Genomic DNA, 22204 nt, shown 5'->3' with positions numbered 1-22204 from the left:
CACACTTACATGGTCAATTATCTACAACAAAGAAGGCAAAAATACACATTGGGGAAAAGAGTCTCCTCAGTAAATGGTGTTGAGAAAACTGGATAGCTAAATGCAAAAGAATGCAACTAAGACCACTTTCTTACATTATACAAATAAATGCAAAATGGATTAAAGACCTAAATGTAAGACCTGAAATCACAAAACTCCTAAAAGAAACCATAGGCAGTAAACTCTTGGACTTAAGCAATATTTTTCTGGATATGTCTCCTCAGGCAAGGGAAACAAAAGCAAAAATAAACAATTTGTACTACATCAAACTAAAAAGCTTTTGTAGAGCAAAGGAAACCACCAACACAACAAAAAGGCAACCTACAGAATGGGAGAAGACATTTATTTTTATTTTTTTTATTTTTTTTAAAGATTTATTTATTTGAGAGAGCGAGAATGAGAGAGAGAGAGAGAGTACATGACAGGGGGAGGGTTAGAGGGAGAAGCAGGCTCCTTGCTGAGCAGGGAGCCCGATGTGGGACTCGATCCAGGGACTCCAGGATCATGACCTGAGCCGAAGGCAGTCGCTTAACCAACTGAGCCACCCAGGCGCCCCGGGAGAAGACATTTATAAATGACATATGTGCTAAGGGGCTAATATCCAAAATATACTTAAAAAACTCATACAACTTAAGATTTTATTTATTTATTTGACAGAGAGAACCACAGCATGAGAGGGAACACAAGCAGGGGGAGTGGGAGAGGGAGTAGCAGGCTTCCTGCCAAGCAGGGAGCCCGATGCGGGGCTCGATCCCAGGACCCTGGGATCATGACCTGAGCCGAAGGCAGACGCTTAACGACTGAGCCACCCAGGTGCCCCAATAATAATACAATTTAAAAATAGAGGACCTGAATAGACATTTTTCCAAAGAAGACATACAGATGGCCAACAGACACATGAAAAGATGCTCAACATCAATAATCATCAGGGAAATGCAAATTTAAAACCACAATGAGCTATTACTTCAAAGTGGTCAGAATGGCTAGTATCAAAAGACAAGAAATAATAAGCATTGACAAAGATGTGGAAAAAAAGGTAACCCTCATGCTTTCTTGGTGGAAATGTAAACTGGTGTAACAACTATGGAAAACAGTATGGAGATTTCTCCAAAAATTAAAAATAGAAATACCATATGACTCAGTAATTCCACTTCTGGGTATTTACCCAAGAAAATGAAAACACTAATTTGAAAAGATTATGCAACCCTTTATTTATTGTAGCATTATTTACAATAGCCAAGATACAGAAGCAACCTGAGCGTTCCTCAACAGATGAATAGATAAAGCACTCCTTCCAATTAATTAAGTTGAAAAAATTGAGTATTAATGGTCAACTTTCTGCCTCTTCTTACTTAAAATTGTCTTCATTTTTACCCATTCTAATCTTATTCCTTCTAGTGTCTGATGTTTCCCCATTGTTCAAAATCAAATACTCTATTTTTGACCTACAGTCACATCTTGTGAAGAAAATGACTCCATCTATTCATCTCTGTTCTGTATCTCATCTCTCTCACGATTTCCTCTAGACTATAAATATACTCAAATCTCTCCCATTCTAAAAAATAATAATAATAATAATCCTCCTTTGACCCTGAATTACTCTAAGCTAATTCCCTATTTTCTAACTTCCTATCATGACCAAGCTCTGCATTTTTTCACTTTCCATTCACTCCCCAATGTGCTTAAATTTAAATTCTGTCAACACTATCTCAATAAAATTCTGACTCATCAGTGACAAAATTTAGTTGACAAGTTTCTAATCCTTAGTATATTTAAATTTCTATACCATTTCACACTTGATATTTTGAGTAGGTAGTCAAATATATTTTGAATGAATAAAATGAGAACTGATGGAAGGAAAAAAGTTGCTCTTAAACTCAAGAGTACCCAAAGAATTATAAATAGCTGTCGTAGCCAGAATAATGTCTCCCCTTGATCTTCCACCCCCACCGAAGATGTCTATATCTCAGTCCCTGGAACTCATGAATATATTATGTTACATAGCAAGGGGGAATTAAGATTGGGGATGGAATTAAGGTAGCTAATCCTCTGGCCTTCACATGGGTAGATTTTCCTGGATTATCTATGCAGGCCCAATACAATCACAAAGATCCTTATAAATGAAAGGAGGCCGGCAAGTGTGTCAGAGTGACGTGATATGAGAAAGATTCAACCAGCCATTTCTGGCTTTGAAGATGGAAGGGGATCACGAGCCACAGTGCTCGCAGCCTCTTAAAGCTGGAAAGGGCAAGAACAGAGATTCTGCCCCAAACCTCCAGAAAGGAACCAATCCTGCTTATACCTTGATTTTACACCAGTAGGACCCATTTCAGACTTCCGAGCTCCAAATATCTAAGATAACTGTTGTTTTAAGTCACTGAATTTATACTAATTTGTTATATCAAGAGTATTACAGAAACCATTTCTAATTTTCCTTTAAAGTACAGTTGAATCTTGTGATTTTTTTCTATTGAGTCTGATCTGTTGAGTGGGGGCTTGGAAGTGATGATAGGAAGGAAACCAGGACCAAATGAGAGTTCTTTGTATCACTGCAACTACTCTCTTGCTGACCTTCATACTACCAGGAGCTTGCTTATAATCATATATAAATACTAACGTACTATCACCAGAAATTAAAACCCTTATGAAAACTTAACAGGGTACAGACTTGCTTTAGGAACAAAACTATAAGGAAAAAAAGAATTGTATTCTTCTTCTGTATTCTGTGAGGTTGTATACTTGCCTAGTTAGCAGGACAGAAAAGAAAGCTTGTTGGTTTCTGTTAGGAAGCAATTGGTAATGGCAGGAGAGAAGAACATGGGTGAACCAATCTGGCACTAAAAAAGAAAAGAAGGGGGTCCCAGAGCCGACCTAAACCATACAGTAACATCTAAGGTTAAATATACAGATTCCTTGGCCACCAATCTCCAACTTTCTAAAGCTTTTATCTGACCACTCAATATGATTTTACCCTCAGTCCAATTATTCCTGCTCTGCTTGAGTTCTTGCCCTAAATTACAGGAAATAATAAATTCCTGTTACTTGAAGGTAGGAGAATTTCTCGCTAACAAAACAGAAAGGTAGGATGCCTCATTCTGATGGGCAGAGATCATTCCTGCTGTATCAACTGGAAATTCTAAGGAGTATTTTCTCATAGTAACATGAAACACAGAGAGGTTGGATTTAGAGAATAGCCCTTTGTGGGCTGACCTGGAGACTGAATTACTTTCCCATTAGATATTATGTTTTTAGCTCCAGAACAGGAATGAACCTTAAAATTCACCTAAGCCCTTCCCCCCCCTTTACTTTAACTTTAGAGTCAAGTTACTTATCTGTCCTACCTGCCTACCATTTCTTGACTCTACTCAGAGTCACGAAGTCAAGACTCAACCAATATGACTTTAGGTATGTGACAAAAAGGTTTTTTATAACCTCTACATCAGTGTTTCTCAAACTAGAATCTTTGAATTCTTTACCAGATTTTTTCCCATTTTGTGATTTATTTCATTAATCCCTAATACAATCATAGTCTAAATCACCATAATTGCCACCTATAACTAAATACTGCCATGTGATTCCAGAACCTGTGTTGTGTTTAGGTTTATGATCTTGTTGGTACTGTGTAATAGCACTCTCTTAGGCAAATGAGAAAAGAAATAGATAATAAACACTTCTTTCTGGCCATGTGAAAGCCAAATAACATCAGTGAAAGAATGAACAAAGGTCTCTTAAAGGTTTAGTAAAGAAAACTGGTCATCATATATGGAACACAACCAGTTAGTACAGACATTCCAAATTTAGAAGAACCTAAATTGTGGCAGTTAGTTCTGTATTTACGTTTCAAGAGGCAATTTGTAAAAAGTAAAAAAACTTAAGTAGCACGCAGGTTACACACAGATATTAATTTTATTAGTTTATATTTTTCTACATTTTATAAACTTTAGTTTTAAGGTTCTTCAAGAGGTAAGAGCATAAAGAGTTAATACCAAGTATTAGGTCTTAACCTATTTTTATTACAATGTTATAGCTTATTGGAATGTTTTTTATACATGATTTTATTATAATATTCTAATAAAAATAACTGGAGGATACTCAGAAAAATTTTTAACGTAAACTCCACCCAGTAAATACACTAAACATACTATGGTCCTTAGTGCAAGTACTGCAACTATTCTAGGTCTTTCTCACAATCACATCTCAACTATTCAACAGCATCCCAAGTGGTCTCTTTGCTTCTAGTCTCCACCCTAACACACACTTCAGTTACATCTTCCATACTGCTATCACATAGTTATCTTCTTGTGATTAAAGTCTGGTCAAGACTTTATGTTAAAATTCAATTCTCCCATCCCATACCCTTCAGAATAAAATCTGAACTCATTACCATGGCATGTTAAGGCCCTCAATATATCCAGCCTTGTCTTTCAACTGTTTCGTCTCTTCTCATTCATTCTTTCCTCTGCCCTCCTCTACTCCCCAACTGCAAGCCAAAGTACTTGCCAAACCTGTGGTTTCCAAAACTTACCAGGTCAAGTTCTCTAAGTCTTTGCGTTGTTCCCTCTGCCTAGGAAGCTTCCTCCTTTCCCCCGCCCCCCCCAGCTATGCCTTTCTTTCATTTCTTTAAAGACAGCTCTCTTCCATATAGAAACTTGCCCTGAGCATCCCCAGCTAAATTAAGTACCTTAATATTACTCTATGCATGCATTTATGTCATCACATTACTGTGATTGTCTGATCCTTAATGGTCTTCCCAATTAAAAGACGTTCTTCAAGGTGACATCTGGGTCTTTCATTTATGTATCTTCAGCATCTAGCTCAATGCCTTGCATATAAAAGGCATTCAATATATTTTTTTAGGAAGATGGGTGTAATTATATCAATAGGTCTCTATTACATTAACATTCTTCAGCCTAAACCTTCACTTAGGGAGAAACTTCCCTTGGCCTAGTTAGACGCAAATATCACTGACTGACAAACTGTAGGAGTCTCTTGATTCTGCCTCAACGTACATCAAAAGCAGTCCCATATTATAAATGGATGTTTTTAAAAGCCGTAAATAAGGAGGCTTTTTTGGAAGGCAGAATGCACTATCATATGTGAACAATGTTATCGTGACTAAATTTCAAGTTAACAAGTATAGAAATGGCACTCAAATTGTGTAAAACTGAACCACCATAATGGTGGTAGCCTGAATTCTATGCTCAAGGGTAGATCTTCTAGTGCTTGAGCAAAGAGGGGGAAGAAAAAAAATATCCTCCTTATTCCTTGTTTCCTTAAGAATAGTTTTGCCTTTGACATTTTTCTTCCCGCTTCTTCCTGCACGCCTTTCCGTGTAGTCTCCAATGTCCTTACCTTTTGTCCCTAATTATAGCCCTATACAAGCCAGGAGTAGGAATTAAGCCTTATCCCTAAAATGCTCCAGGGTAATCCCCTTCTCTCCATTATTGCAGAATAGAAAGAAGGAAAATAAGGAAAAGTTAAATTCACAAAAATCTGTGACTATCTAATTATATCTTAAATCCCAGGGGGTTTTGTTGAAAGTATTCTCGGAGAGTTGAATTTCAAGTATTGTAGCACCCAAGATTCTCCATTTTTGTACGGGTCTTTTTGTAAGGTGGAGAACCTGTATCATACTGTTCTCTTACCAAGTATATATAGGGTAAAGACCAATCTCATTATTAATCGTTAACTTTTGGGATTTAATATGCTTTGATGATGGGATATCTCTGAAACTGTCACACTTCTTCAACACCAAATAAGTCAAATTCGTTAAGGTTTTTTTAGATGTAGTGAAATGTTTCTTAGTTTCATTCTTTTAGTGCCATGTGTTAAAATTACTGCTTTCATGCAGTGAAAAAAATCAACAGGTACCAAATACTGCGTATCAAAAACTGGCACAGTGAGTTAGGCATCTGACTGTTGGTTTAGGCTCAGGTCATGATCTCAGGTCCTGAGGTTAAGCCCCACATGGGCTCTACAATCACCATGGAGTCTGCTTAAAACTCGTTCTCCCTCTCCTCCTGCCCCTCCCCCCTTTATTAGAGCGTATACACTCTAATAAATAAATATTGAAAAAAAAAACCAAAGTCTCACATAGTGCCTCCATTTACTTAGATACTATATAGATCAGATCCTTCAGAACCACTATGTACAGCATTCCCATCACTCCTAACTTACAATTTTTTAATAAAAGAATTTATTAATTTACTAAAGAATTCTCACATAGATATATTTAAATAATCAAATTCACTATTGGTAAAACAATGATCCATTTCTGGTCTAAATCACAATATGTTTCCTTTCGACTTTTTTACATTGTTATTGAAGCAACAAAGATTATATCTATTGTTGGAAAGTAATATTAATTCAAAGTATTTATTTTTTAGTTAAGTACTGATAAAGTTAATTTGTATACTGGGATCCACAAAACTGAGGCCACCTCAGTGGCCAGGCCCGCGTCATAAACCTAAACGTAAATCAGCCAGAGCTTATGGAAAACACCTGCCAGGGAAACCTAGCATACACCAATCACAATCCTTCAACTCAACTTTAGCTAGCTTACCTTACCCTAGAACACAGGACCTGTTAGCCTTACAAGGAAATCCCTGACCTCCTAGCCAATCCTACTGCTACCATCTTACTGCTTCTAATGCTCTGTACAACTGGCTCCTGTCCAAAATCCCCTGAAAAGAGTGTTCTACTGTTTGTTAGGTAGTATGCTCCCCCAATAGATGGATTGTTTCCCTTCAATAAAAGACATCAAACTTGTTACTACATTGTTTTTCTCATTTGACACTACCTAATCCTCAAAATCCTTATCTAGATGATTTATCCATGATTTTCAACCTAACTTGATTTCATTTGAAATTTTAAAGAAAAGTTTTTATCTGTTTAGACTATTTGTATTTGGATGTATTCTATTTCTGGCCATACTCTCGAACTTTTATTTTCAAGGAAAATACAGTGCTACTTAAAATTAATTTTAATCACTATGTTTTATTCATTAAATAAGATTGGTGAAAATACCCCCAAATTAAAAACTAACTAGGCGCCTGTGTGGCTCAGTCGTTAACCATCTGCCTTCGGCTCAGGTCATGATCCCGGGGTCCTGGGATCGAGCCCCGCATCGGGCTCCCTGCTCAGCGGGAAGCCTGCTTCTCCCTCTCCCATTCCCCCCGCTTGTGTTCTCTCTCTCGCTGTGTCTCTCTGTCAAATAAATAAACAAAATCTTTAAAAAAAAAAAAAAAAACCTAACTGATAGCAAAGGCTTACTATTGTATTAAAATCTAATCTGGATTAATTATACTGTTTGTATTGAAGGAAAAACCTACTGCTGGCTGTAAATTTTTCATTTTACAAGGATGCTGTATCTCATTTATCATCAGTAATCTGAGAATGTTGAGATATTGAAAATATTTAGTAATAAGCTTCAGGTTGATTTCACATTTGGTTCTAATTAACTTTTTTTTTTAAAACTCTGAGATAATTCACATACCATAAAATTCTTTCAAAGTGTGCAATTCAGGGGGTTTTAGTGTATCTGTAGAGTTCTGCAACCATCACCATTATCTCAATGTAGCACATTTCACCATCTCCCCCCAAAAGACCCCATACTCATTTAGCAATCACTTCCCATTCTCCCTGCCCCTATCCCTGGCAGCCAGTCATCTCCTTTCTGTCTCTATGGATTTGCCTATTCTAGCCATTTCCTATAAATGGAATGAAACATGTGGCCTTTGTGTCTGGGTTTTTTCACTTAGAATATTTTCAAGCTTCAAGATACATGTATCAGTATTTCATATTTTCTTATTAACTAATACTATTCCATCATATGGATATATCACATTTTATTTATCCATTTATCAGCTGATGGACATTTAGTTCTTTCCACTTTTTAGCTATTATGAATGTTACTCTGAACATTCATGTATACAGGTTTTTATGGGAAAATGCTCAAATTTATTTTTAGCTCAAACATTTGTGCATGGTTCATTATGTACCAAAAGCCATCTTAATGTAAGGTCAAAATGATGTTCTTAGCATAAATACAGTTCCCTAAACCACATTAACTTGTCTTGATCATAAAATGAGATTCTAAACTGGTAAAGTATAGAGAAGGGATAATTTAACTTTTATGCAAACAATATGAAATAACATTTGGTTGACCTGGGTTCTAAATTACCTATTCCAAGCAGCATATGTAAGCATAGATTCTGGACCACAGCATTTACAATTTAATTAAACTAATAAAATGGCATACAGTGTGTTAGAGCCAGTATCCTAGCAAGCCAGTATCCTTAGCAAGTTATAAAATTCCATGACAAAGTTACAAAGATCTGACAATACGGACTCCATAAACCTAAGTATATGTATCAATCTATGTTAACTGTATTTATTCACAAGTACATTTTAATTAACCCCAGTACTAAGGTTTTTATAATTATGTGGCTTTGCTGATACGTTCACATTACATTAGGACTTTGACACACTTTCATTAGTTATTTATTACTTACTTCATTGCCACTTTTATACTAATCTTCTTGATTCTTTATATTTTTCTTGTGTTTTACATCAATTCACGCAAGATCTGATCTACCATAACTAGAAAGTTTTTGAGACTTTAATATTCACTAAGAAGGATTTTTTAAAGCTCATCTTTTCAACATTTTTGTATCTGTATTAATTTTTGAATGTCAATGTTTTTTCATATATAAAACCTTTTTAGCCCTTTGTAAGACTGTAATATAAAAAACATGTCTTTCCTTTTTATCAGATAGAGACATTTCAACCACTGTAATTCAAATAGTCAAATTAATGAAAGTCAATTTTAACCTTATATGCAACTGTAAAGTGAGTTCTAACACTAGATATGTAAATAGTGTTTTAAATTTTCAGCTAACCCTAGGCTGCCCTAAAGCATCAAAATGCTTCTAGGTCATGTTCCTTTTAATTTTACCCCTAACAAAATTGAGTAAAATTGTTAAGTTTGCTAGTGTAACTACAAGCAAATAAATAAAAGGTGTAATCAACCAATAAATTCACTTCAGTGCCAAATAAAAAATTGGGATTACACAATCACTTGTCTCCAGGCATATATAATCTAGACTTTCATATATTAGCATTTATTTATATGTCATCATTTCTTGTATACAATCTTGACAGTGGCCAACATAAAAATATAGTGGCACCATTATAAAACAGGTTTAATTTCAGATGAGAAAGTATGTCTGTAGGGCAGGGAAAGGCATAAGTGGATTTTTCTAAGCAAAACTCCATTGCAACAAAAATCTCTGCAAAACAATTTTCCAGCCCCAAATGGTCACCCACTTATTTAAAGGTGGTGTTGGATCTTATAAGCAATATTGCTGCAAAGGAAGAATTTAAAAAATTCCTTTCAGTCACTGGGTGCAATTCTACTTGGAATACTAAGAAATGCATAAATAATTGAGGCAGCAAATATATACTTGTTGCACTATTAGGCAAATTAATATTGGCTATTAGTCAAAGGACTAAAAAATCATCAAACAGCTTACTGGTTGAGTGTGAGCTTTGAGATCATACTGCCTAGGTTTAAATCCTGACTCTACCAGTTAATAATTTTAAGATCTTGAGTGTTTCATCTATGTAATGGAGATTTGATAAGATAATGAATTAAAAGACCCCACACATAGTACTTCAAATAATAATTATTAACACTTATTAAGAAATTTATACAGTATTTTAATTTAATCTTTGGCTATTATTTTCATTTTGCAGTTCTTCCACCACATCTTATTTGCAAAGGCATGTAATAAATAAGAATGATTTAGTAAAACATAAGTTACCAGAACGCTTGGGAAATAAGTCATCTGGATAGGAAAGTTTTCCATAGGGTATGATTATAGATATAGTTTAAAAAATAAATAAATAAAATCAATGAATTGGATACAACTATTTCCTAATACTGTTATGTACTTCCACGCATTCTTAATGAGAGTATACTGGTAGTAATTAAACTTTTTTTTAATGAATCACTACTGTTACAGATATAAATTATAACTACGTTAATATTTCACAATCCCCTCAAGGCTTACTAAGAGGAATAAGCCCACTAGACTTTACCTAAAATTTTTTATCATGAAGTTCATGGATAGAATCCAGGGAGTATGTGAACTTGGATGGGAGAAAAAAAAATACATCTTTATTTTTACTAATCTCTAACTGAAATTTAGCATTTCCTTCAATTTTGAATGTAAGCAACAAACAGCTATACCTATGTCTGTATCACCACTAGGAATGAGATACTTTGTATCACATTATAACTATTGCTATGAATTTTATTTTATACATTTAGAAACATTCTTAGAAGAGTCCATGGCTTCATCAGACTGCCAAAGTGGTCTGTGGCACAAAAGTTAAAAACTCTGACCTCAAATTTGTCCCAGTCTGCTGTGCATTGTTAATTAAGAGCATTAACATGTTCCATTATACTCTTCATACTGAAGCTTGTTTAGATTAGGGTAATACAAATTGGCTTATCTGGGACTTTTCTTTATGGACCTCCTGGATATGGTGAGTTCCCTTTGGGTAGGGAGCGATGTTTCCTACCACTCTTGTATAACTTCTGAAAGAACAAAACAGAGGGAAAAATAAGCCAAACGAAATGAGATTCAGAGGACACTGAAAGTAGAAATATAAAACATCCTACTCTCCTACTTTCTAAACTAGAAGACAATATGAAACCACTGGTTAAATACCCTGAAGTTAACTGCATGGGTTCAAATTCTACTTCTGCCATTTATTAGCTATGTGACCCTGGGATCAGTAACTTAATCTCCCTGTGCATCAATTTCTTTATTTGTAAAAGGAGTTAATATGCACAGTACCTGACACATGACAACTGTTGCATAAACATTACCTATATTTATGATTATTTTTACACATGTTTCACATTATGGCCAGTTAATGTCTGACTGGTTACATTAATAACTTATGTTTACACAGCACTGCGGTCTACAGTACCCTTTTACATACATTATGACATCTGAACCATACCACAGCCCTGTGAAAAAGGACAGCTCTTATTATGTATAGTTCAGTGTTGGAAAAAACTAAGATGGTAACAACACGGTATCACCCAAATGAGATCAGAGCAAGAACTCAAACTTGTATTTCATCCTCTGCCCCAACTGCCTAATTCTGTTTCTACTATATTAGACCGGTTAAAACAGAGAACAAAGATTATTTTGGAAGAAGGGAAATAGGCTATGTGATGAGCACTTTAGTGCTCTGCTACTCACAGGGTTGTCTTCCGACCAGAATAATCTGTATCACTTCGGAGTTTGTTAAAACTGTAGACTCTCATGCTCCACCAAGGCTTACTAAATCAAAATCTGCATTCTGAACAAAATCCTTAGGTGACTCACATAGATACTAGCTTGAGAAGCACCGTTTCACTAATTGCTCTATGACACTCATTCTGGCCACTTAAACAGTATACATTAGCCCATTCATCACAGACCTATTTTAGTTATTAGGTAATACTTTATTGTAACAAGAACTTGATGTTTTCTTTTTTCTTTTTAAATATATTTTAAAAACAAGTTTATATTTCTATTTAATTCTTTAAAATACCCACTTCGTTAGGTTAGAAAGGAATGTTAGAAAACTTTAAACAAGTCAGCGCTTACCTTTATTCCTTTTAAAAATTAATGTCGCACTACCCTTTGCCTGAAGGATACACAGAGAGCAAAACCACCCTCTCCATATTTTACATCCGGCAGATTAAAACAAGCCAATTCCATCCTTCTATTTCTGCCCCGCCCGGATATTTCAGTTAAGTAACAAGTTTTTCTGACCCAAAACTCTGATCTCTTGAGTTCTGCAACTCTGTGGATCTAGAAATTGAAAGAAAGAGGAGGAAAGTTTTTAAGCCTATTCCCGTTATCTCAATCTTGGCGGATGGGGCGAGGCAAATAAATAGCCCGCCCCTATCTCCCCATCCTCCTTGTTAATTCATAGTTGAATTTGATTTCTAGCCTGCTGTAATTCTAGGAAGGGCTATATGGGCCCACTCTTTTCAACATTGACCCTCTAGGTCTGAAATGCACTATATTTCAGCACGTGAGAGCGCTGATCAGCGGTCCGCTGGGTTCTACTTAAAATGACTGTTCCCATTTTGAGGGGTGCCTGCTCCCACTGGTTAACCAGCCCACCGGGCAGGCGAGTAAATACCGCTCACCTGCTTAACCGAAAACTTCAAAACCCCGGATCAACCAGGACTAAAGGCATCTAGTAATTAGACCGTGGTACCTCCCACCGCACATTCCTGATTGGGCGCGTGAAAGACGGATGTGTCGGCGCGCGCTCTAACCAGTCCGGGGAATTCCATTTCCTCTCCCTCCCACCAGTATAAGCATTCAGGGGCGGTGCTTCCAGGAGACGGCCCGCCCCAACTCGAGCCGGTGCCTATTGCATCTCGCGAGAATTTGTGGGTTTGGGGGGCGGGCCCCCATCAGGAAGAGCGCACAAAACTGCCCTTAAGTCATTGCAGAGCTATAGCTCCTGTTAGCCAGCCACGAGGTTCTCGCGAGATCCGCCGCCTCAATACCAAGTGAGGAAATTGGGGGACGCTGCTGGGAGGGGCGTGGGTCTCGACCGCGCAGCTGCCGCTTCCATTACCTTCCTCCCATGGTCTTCTTCCGGTTCTCGATGCTTCTCTGAATCTGAGGGTTTCCGCCGCTCGTCTACCCTTCCCCCCAGCCCATGACCCGCCTCCGGCCCCCGCCCTCCCAGTCCAATCTCCGATCTGTTTAGTAAGAAGGTGCTGTTCCGAAAAAGAAGGAAAAGGGGGTAGCACAGATAAACTCGGCCCTGGACGTAGGAAGTAAACCGTTCCCCTTCACCCTTAGATTCGTCCTGTGCTCGCGACGGCGGCGTTGGCGGACTGATACGCGGCGGTGAAGAGGCAGGAGGAGGGGGGAGGGGCGGAGCGTGGCAGCTGGCAGTAGTTCCGTCAGAGCGGACATCTTGTGGCTGTGTCGTGCGCGTGAGCCCCGTAGGGCCGGGGAGGCACCAGCTGCCGCGCGGGGAGGAGGCCGAGGCCGCAGCTTGAGGGAGGCCCCGGCCCCTCTGTACGCGTGGGTGTGGACGGCTAGGGGAAGGGAAGGGAGGCCGGCCCACTGGCCGGCCGGGTAAGAGGGGAAATACAGGCCTGGGGTGGCTTGAGTGACCAGCCTGTTGGGTGGGGTAGGGTGGGAAGGTTGGGGAAGCCAGGGCCTCTCCTGTTTAAGGGGGTGGGGGAATGGGCGCGTCCTCGCGCCTGAGCCGGAGCCTCAGGGGCAGCACGGGCGCGTGGTGGCGGTGGCTGGGCGGGCGCGTGCGGGAGCGCGCTGGAAGGCGGAGTGTACGGTGGCGTCAGGGGCCGACACAGAATAGCTGTAGCTGCGGGGACAGCAACACACATCAAGTCTTTCCTCTATTATTTCCTTCCCCTCCCTGGCCGCACCTTTGAGCAGAAACCGAAAGAAGCCCGGCGTCAGTCCGGAGTCTCCTGTTTCCCCCTCCCCCCTAGCCTTTCTTTGCCCTAGTGACGCCGGCATAGCGCCGACTAGGCCCCGGCTCCTCCTCTGCTGGGCTCCGGACCCTGCCCCGCACCCACCCCTTTCTCCTACGCCTCTTCCTCTCCCACCCGGGTCTCTTCCTTTCGAGAGGCCGGGAAGTCAAACTTGTAGCCGCCCCTCCGCTCTTCCCGTCACCCTCGCCTCCTCTTCGGGCCGAAGCACGGCATAGAGGCTGTTGGTGGCTTTGCCACGCCACCCCACCCACCCCGGATCGCGACCGTTTTAAGGGACCTGGATTCATCAGGGTCTCTCCGGGGCCTGTACGAGTGCTGATCTGCTCCGTTTTTGCAAAAGGCGCCTGTGTCTGGCAGAGCCGGTGTGAGACGAAGAGACAATCCTTCCCTGCCGCCCGGATAATCAAGAGTTTTGGCCGGACCTTGGAGCACACACCGAGAGAGTGAGGAGCCAGACGAAAAGCACAGACTATGGCGCTGAAACGGATTAATAAGGTAACCCGTGGGGCTGAAGGGAATGGGGTCGTGGGAGGAAAGGAAGGCTTAGTCTCGGAGGAAAGCGTGGGGGTGGGGAGGAAGTATAATTACGAAAACGTCTCTCCTTGGGTCACTTCTGTTGGGGGATGGGAAACGCAGATGTACTTTAAAGAAATGAGGTTTAAAGCTAGAAACAGAACACTTGTGGCGAATGAGGTGTATCTTATGTTTCGGTGGAATCGGTGCAAATTAGGGTTGGGGGAGAGTGACTTCAGGCGCTTTGGTTCTGCTTCTAAAAGAAGAGTTCTTGTTTAAGGGTCAGAATTGCCGAGAGACGCTCCCGCAGATGTCATGGCGCTTCCTATTCTCGGTGCTTAAAAACTTCAGTTGTAAGAGAAAGGCTCTTGGGTTTTCTAGGGGGAAGAATCATAAGAAACTCATAGGGGAGAAGATCATTGAAATCTGGCGGGTCCCGAATAATTGGGGGTCGGTGTAGAAGTCTCTTGGCGGCTGAAATGTAGTGAATGAGCCTAGTCAAAACTTCATCGACTCTGGGCAGGTTACACAAGAGTAAGTGGGGTTGGGAGGAGATGGGCTGACACTATGTTACTACTTTCTATGTTTTGTAGTTAGAGAGTTCTCACCCGAAGCTATTTATCAGAGGGACACTGGGAACTGATGTAAAAGGCTTCTGGAAGCTCCCTTCTTTTGGGGGGAAGGGGGGACTAGGGGTGTGATGGCAGTAAGGGAAGGTTCGGTGTACCTATTTTTGCCTCAGCTCATTTAATAACACTCTCGGAGAAGATTGTTTCGCTACTTAAAACGTGGTTTGATATAAACTATCGATAGAAGTTGAAAAAATAGGATTTCTCGAGGCTCGGGATGGGGGGGTAAGCGGAACCTCTACCTCCGGTGGTTTAGTCTCATTTTCTTGCTCTAACTTTATCCCGCATTTTAAGATGGCGGCTGCTTTAACTGGTTCAGGGTTTTTCCGGCATCTCCTTTCGTAATAATATGAAATAATATTCTTTGTTAAATGTTAGCTTTGACATCAGATTGTACACAGCTCTTAAGACAACCTGCTCAAGACTTTACATTCAAACTCTGAGACTGTATTTCCCTTTTTTGTAACTTGTGTTACGTGTGGTGTGTTTGGTTCTTGCACAATCGAGGAGGGTGGAGTATTTACAGCTAACTTGAAAAAAATGTCATGGAATAAATTCAGCCTTACTAAAACTAGAAGACAGAGGAGGTTGTGGGTTAGTAACTTCGGTTTGGATGGGTTACTTTTTTTTAAGGGGGCTCTACGTGGAAGGAATGGCAAGGACTTGGCTTTACTAAGTAGACCTGATGCTGCCTAATTTTATTTAATACGTGTAACTTTGGAGTTTATTTGACCAAACGTATTATGAAAGATGATGGTTCAGATCTTCACGCAATGTATTAAGGCTGAAATCTTGAATTTTGATTTAGTCCATCATTGCATTGTCATTGTGAGTTTATGTGAAATATAAACTTAAATCTTTGTTTTTGAGAGAATAGAAAAGGAAAGGAAAAAATTTTTAGGAGTTAAGATTTAAAGTAAAAAGGATTAAGCATCTCTGACCACTTCTAAGGCCAGCAATACATTGGAGAAGCACAGTCCTATTTTACAGCATAGTTAATACAAAGAATATAACATTCAATACGAATCAAAATCTTTTATATATGAGAATTAGTTCAGGTTACTAAGATGTGGAATAATTTCAAATCCATAGGTTTTTATGTGTGTGGAACAGAACACTTTAAAGGAAGGTCTCATTGATTTTTTTTCTTTTACAGGTGATACCCAACTCCCGTGACACCACTTACTGATTTAAAAGCTCTAGAGAGGCAATATAATTAAGAATGTGAACTTTGGGGTAAAAATACTCCAGTTAGAGTTCTAGGAGTGGACAAGTTATTTGTATGCCTCTCTCAAATGAATACTTGTTATGTATGAAGAATAGTTGAGTGCCTAGTATGTTCTAGACACCAGGGATGCAGCAGTGAGCAAAACTAGGTTTCTAGATTTTGTTTATTTTAGGATTAAAGAGGTTAATGTGTGGCTTTGAACAGGCCCCTAGCACATGGCACTCAGATTATTATTACTGCTATTTAATATCACTATTTTTAATCCTCAGAAACTTTAATTAAAGAACTTCCCTGGTTTAGTATTTTCATTAATACCAGATTGTCTTCTGTTGTAAATATTTTGAAAGTATGCGTAATACAGAAACTGGATATAATAGTTTCCAAATTGGAAGAAACAGTGTTTATGTGGGACTGTTAATTCAACCTATAGAAAGTTTTTGAAAGGCACAGGGCTTGGTATTTAGCTGTTAGTGTCAGAATCACAGGACGAAACTTGAAGAAAAACAAAACAAAAAATCCAAGATCCAAACAGAATTTTAGTGAGTAGACAGGTAATGGGAAATGGCTCGTTTAGGGACCTCTGTTCTAGAAATACGAGCTCAAGTAGGCATTGATGTTAGTATGGTATTTCTTGTGTCATGTATCTCTTTGTTTTGAATTTACTGTCTGAAGCCCCCAAATTCCAAACATTAAGATGTTCGTATTCCTTGTTGATACTTTATTGAAATGCTTATCATTGGGATATTTTTAGCCATTAGTAGTCATCTGGTCAAGCCTTTGGATTTGTTTTTTCCTAAAGCTACGTTGCAGTATTCTGAGTATTTCTTAGACCAGGCAGCCTTATCAAATAATCTTACTTGGTTTTCTACTATATTATTTATTTAATAAGCTGTAGTATGGTTTTATAGGGCTATTTATTAAACAACAAGAATCAAAAATGGGAACTCCCAAGTTGATTAGTGGTGTTTGAGGACCGTAGACAATTTTACTACTCCTCTTAAACAGAATAACTATAGTGCTTGTATTTTGGGGAAGTTTAAAAAGAACTTTACATAAAATATGTGAGCCGAGCCTAGAAGATTAATGTTTTGAGTGTTTGCAATGTGTCAGAACTATTTGAGACACCTGTATTAACTCATTTAATATTAAACAACTCAAGGAAGTAGGTACAATTAAATTGTTACCCCATTTCAAGATTAGAAACCTGAGGCACAGAAAGGTCAAAAAACACCCAGAGTTATTCCATGGCAGAATTGGGATTTGAACCTGCACAGTCTGGCTCCACAATGTGTCTTAACTGTTCTGTCATCCTTTAGGTTTTTGGTAATCAAAAAGGTTTTCTTTTGCATTATTGTACTGCTAATAATAGTTAGGACTTAGCATTTACTATGTACCAAGCACTGTTCCTAAGCCCTTTATAAGAATCAACTCATTAATCCTCACAACAGTTCTCTTGAGATAGATGCTCTTTACCATTCAATATTATACATAAGGAAACAGGCACAGAGAGGTTAAGTTCCTTGTCTAGTCACACGGCTAGTTAAGTGACTAAGAGATCAGATAGTCTATCTCAAGAGCTTAAGTTCTTAAACTCCATGCTGTTCTGCTATTCTGAACCATTTCGATTTCTGTTCTATCAAATGAATGAATGTTACTTGGTCTTGCTACCTGAGATAAGCTATTGCTCTCCTTTCCCAGTTCACATTTAAATAGTTGGGATTTGACTTTACTCTTACTCTCAGGTTATAGCTAACTTTGTAAACTAAGCCCTTAGTTCACTAACCTAAGTTTTGAAAGCAGGAGTGAGTTTCTTTTTGATTAGTCTCTTCAAGGACTATGGGAACTACCAGGTGCCAACTAATTGCTAGGGGTATCTTAAAATACACTTATCCCCAAAGAGCCTGTAGGCTGGATACATGGTTTTGCAGGGGTTTCTTTAAGACCCTCAAGGTGCTTCTGTAGCCAGCTAAATTTGTGGGATGGTTGTGTGACTCATGGATGCTAATCACGGTGACCTTGGTGTTTAGAGTGACTTACTTTAACATTGCTTTTATCATCCTCATCTGCAGTATTCTAGTTTTCGTTGTTCCTACAAATGCAAAGTTGAATACTCTTAACTAGAACTAGGGGGAAAACTACTACTTGTATCTGTTGTTAGGTTATATGTTACTTAATTCAAGGATTCAGTACCCCTTGTTAGTCTAATACACAGTCAATTCTTGAAGATTTTCCAAATCCTTTTGACTATAATGATCCCTTTCTAGTAAAGAAGATACTAGGTTTCTACTACTGACATAAAAGTTTTCAGATTAAAGTCTCTAATCTTAGATTGGGTTTTGCATTCTATATTGTTTGTGGGTTTTGACATTAGTTGCATTTATATATCAGGATATTGAGCAGAGATCTTAAAAAATATATGGGATCTTAGCAGATTTATGGAATCATTTTCTCTGGGAACAGGCATAATTTTGAAATGTCCCCTAGGTGCTTCTGAGGCCTCCCTCTGGTTAAGACCCACAGACCTAGGGATACTCATTTAATCAATACTTAACTGAGGTTTTGCTCTGTTTGGCACAGTAGTCTAGTCCCAGGAGATAAAAAATAAGGAAGCCTTGTCATTACCCATGAGAATCTCTGCTTTGAGTGGAAGAAACAAGCACATAAACACATGAATAGGTGTTTGTCACCTTGCGCAACTTCGCTTTCGAGACTATAAATCAAGTATGAGAAACACTTATTGAAAAGAAATTAAAAGGGAATCTTTAGTCATATTATCAGATTTACCCATTATTATTAAAGGTAGTTTAAATATTTTACCTATACTATATTTTGTCATTTCAGAGTGGTTTTTCTAACTATACTTAATTCTCAGTGTCAAACTATTTTGAAATTAGCAAAGTTAAAGTATTTTCATTCTTTAACTGGAAAATTTGTGTTCTTGATTTGGTTTTGCTACAACAGCAATGATCTTATTTGAAAATTGAACAGTGTAATTAAGAACAGATGCGTTTAGTGAATAACTTACTAGCCAAGTTAACCTTGGTAGATAAGATTCTCAAAACTACCCTCTGCCTTGTTGTTTGGGGAAGAGAAAAATTCAATAAAGTGTTCTATACTTTCCCTTAAACATCTGATTTTTATCTCCAGTACTTTCAACATAATCTTGTATCATTCAGACTTTGAACTTTTCATAGCTGGATTTGTCATATTTTGGCCTTGTAGGTTTGTTGTGAATCACTACTTGGTTACTTATTCATTTTTAGGATGGAGTACTTGTTCACATTCATCCTAGCCTTGTTATCATTTCAAAGCTAATGTATAATTGGATGTTTTCCACCACTGGACTGTTGTTAATTTTGTTTTTTAAAATCTACGAAATGTCTTGTATGGTTTTATGTATCAAAGCTGAGAACCGAAATTTGGCTTTCTGGTTTTGCTGAATAGTGCCTATAGAAGAATAGCTTTGAATAATTTTAAGTGATTTAAGTGATGATCTAAAGAAAGAAAATTGTAGTAGTATTCATTCAACCCATTCTTTATATCTTGTCTAATTAGACGAGCAAGCACACTGTCTCACCTGTAATTACAACTAAATAGGAAATTAATATATTGTCAGTGATACAATGAGACATGGTTTACCTGTTAATCCTTAAGCTAAAAGAAACTTTCAGGATTTCTCAGAAATTATAAATTCCAAACTAAAATGATTTTAAAGTGACTATTCCTTCTCATTCTTAAGTCTACAGTTCTATAAGATTGTTCAGATCCCATAATATTTTTGCCAGGCTTCCTTCTGAAATAACTTATGGTAGGGATACATTTCTGAAATGTTTGCTGTTTCCTTCGTTATCATTTGTGTCTACACATGGTATATAGAAATTTCACAACATTAAATGTAATAAGAAAATTGTTTGCTTCATAGTAAACTTGATCTTCATAAGAACAATTAGAGCAGTTCTCATCTGCCTAATTAGGCAATTAATTGTACTGCATTTTGTCCTATCATTGGTCTGAATATGTACCTTTATATTTTGCTAGGTTGTAAAGGCTCCTTGAGGGTGATTCTTACCTCAAAATTTCTTGTAAAGGCACTCTTCTTGCCTCCCACCTCATGGCCTCATCTCATCCAGCCCCCAAGGTAGTACTTTCTGTTGCTCAGTATAGGTTTTAAGAGGCAAGGGCTGTCTTTATAGTGCTGATTCACATAGTTATACACATCTTGTCTTTAAGTCAAAAGTTTTTAAAGAAATGGACTCTTTAATAGAATACAAGAAATTACCTTTTAGTAATGACATGAACTTCTAAGTTTTCCCAAAAGTGATGATGGGAATTGTATCTATGCTACTACTATCATTATGACCTTTGTGTGATAACGTATAAGATGAATGGTGGAGTATGGGATAACAAGTGATTGTGAACATGGTGATAATTATTGTACTCAAGGATGGAACCCGTGAACTTGGCTTTACCATAGTAATCATCTTTGTTTTCATAAATGCTGACTTTGGTTATGTTAATCTAACATACAAGTGGTGGCTATCATTGGAAGAATGTTTAGCAGAATGTTTAAAGATTTTTTTTTTTTTTATTTGAGAGAGAATGAGACAGAGCATGAGAGGGGGGAGGATCAGAGGGAGAAGCGGACTCCCTGCGCTGCGGGACTCGATCTCGGGACTCCAGGATCATGACCTGAGCCGAAGGCAGTCGCTTAACCAACTGAGCCGCCCAGGCGCCCCTAGCAGAATGTTTAAATGGTTATTCTTAGAGGCATTAAACCTTACTGGACACTGATCTGGCATGGCTGCTGTATAGCTTCATTATTCATAAATAGTTCTTACATCTCCAATTTATAAACTCTTTAAAGGCAGAGACCATTTTTTATACTTCCCTATCATTTCTGTATACCTCTGTGTTTAATACCTTGGCTTCCTGTTCTTCATAGGGTTAGTCATTTCACTTCTTTGAAATGAGTAAGATGTAGCGAGAGAAGCAAGCAGCAGATATTTAGCAGTCTGTTTAGACTTCTAAGCCAGTGTCTCAGCCTTTTCATGATTTTCAGCGGTCAAAGAGATCCTGTGCGCTATAATGACCAAAGATGATCAAAGATCTTTCTCAAGATAAACTGTAGACTTTCTCTTATGAGTCCCAGAAAAGGAATGGTCAAACTCCTTACTGTGTAATTATGTACCTCCAGATGAGAACACTCAGTGGCTTAAGCTGTACTTTTGGTACCTTTTAGAGAGATTTGCTTGACTCCTTATCCTATGAGTCTGTTTAGGCTTTTAAATGGAAAGGAAGCATATTTCTAAGGGAGAAGAGGCCTGGATTCTCATGCTAGCCAGGTGTGCGGGAAGGTTTCAGGAGAAGGTTTCAGAGGAAGATGATCCAAAAAGGAAATTCCCTCCAGGAGAACACACCATGGCAAAGAGATGTCTAACTTTGGTGAGGTTTTATTTTTTTATGTCCTTGTATGCCCTTGGTCCATTTTAGTGTCCCTTCACCGTGAGTGGAGCCATTAGCAACTAGTGTGTACCAGTCTCCCTGCCAACCTCTTTGCTATTTTAGTGGTCTTAATAGTTGGCCAAGAGCCCACCTTAATAATGCTGGCCTTGGGGAAAGAGATGGTCAACAGTATGAAGATTTACAGGTGCTAAATGTGAGCTGTTCTCTCTGGTCCTTGCCACTGTTCCTCTCTACTAGGAAGCAAAGAGCTAACGGTTTCAGTTCTTCATATAATTTTACAAATTGTTTTTGTCCCTAAAGCCTATGAAAGTTTAGGGTTTAAAGTCATTTCGTAAGGTTAAAACCAAAGGCAAAATTACTTTTGAAAATTCTTTGAGTAGGTGCTTCATTGAAAATTGATCTTAAGTCCAGTAAGTACACCTTGAGTAGAATAGAGTTGGGTTGGTACAGTTTAAATTTTTATCTTCAGTTTGCCAAATGCCATATCAAATTTTTTAAAATACATCTTTGATGTAAGGACACCCTTTTGAAAAAGCAGCCATTTGAAATCTATCCCTAGACCTCTAATTTTCAAGTGTCTAGTAGATAAACTAAAGCTTAGTATGTCCTACACTTGAATGCAATCTTTCCCCTAGTGTAAGGGGTTCTGATGTAGAGTAGAAATAAGGCCTGTTTCCATAAGATTGTTGTAAGGGTAAAATGCTTGTTATTTAAGATCTTTTATCATCCTCAGTGACTTAGTTCTCTGTTCTTCTCTCACCTGAATTACTGCTCTAG

General features: G+C 38.3%; 1 protein-coding gene and 1 long non-coding RNA gene across 10 annotated transcripts in view; one reads left to right on the top strand and one right to left on the bottom strand.

Annotated features, from left to right (window-relative positions):
• UBE2D3 (ubiquitin conjugating enzyme E2 D3) overlaps nt 1-22204 on the top strand; it is a 73729-nt gene that overhangs the window by 32617 nt on the left and 18908 nt on the right. The window contains exons 1-2 of one of the 8 annotated variants that reach the window (XM_036095787.2): nt 12508-12631; nt 13935-14089. In XM_036095787.2, coding sequence (XP_035951680.1) covers nt 14066-14089 — 24 coding nt within the window. In that variant the 5' untranslated portion in view covers nt 12508-12631; nt 13935-14065. The other 7 variants (XM_036095788.2, XM_036095786.2, XM_078069034.1 and 4 more) reach the window with 7 other exon arrangements.
• On the bottom strand, nt 8251-12805 carry LOC144381366 (uncharacterized). Of its 2 annotated transcripts, none has more exons than XR_013446419.1 (3): nt 12700-12805; nt 11709-11915; nt 8251-10642 (listed from the first exon to the last, which is right to left on the bottom strand). It is a non-coding gene; the product is annotated as an uncharacterized LOC144381366 (long non-coding RNA). The 2 variants fall into 2 exon arrangements; XR_013446418.1 differs by lacking the exon at nt 12700-12805 and adding an exon at nt 12260-12523.

This window comes from Halichoerus grypus, chromosome 3, assembly GCF_964656455.1.
Source record: "Halichoerus grypus chromosome 3, mHalGry1.hap1.1, whole genome shotgun sequence".
In the NCBI taxonomy this organism is placed as follows: Eukaryota; Metazoa; Chordata; class Mammalia; order Carnivora; family Phocidae; genus Halichoerus; species Halichoerus grypus.
The sequence above is the reverse complement of the archived record's forward strand: the minus strand, read 5'-3'. Positions and strand labels throughout refer to the sequence as shown.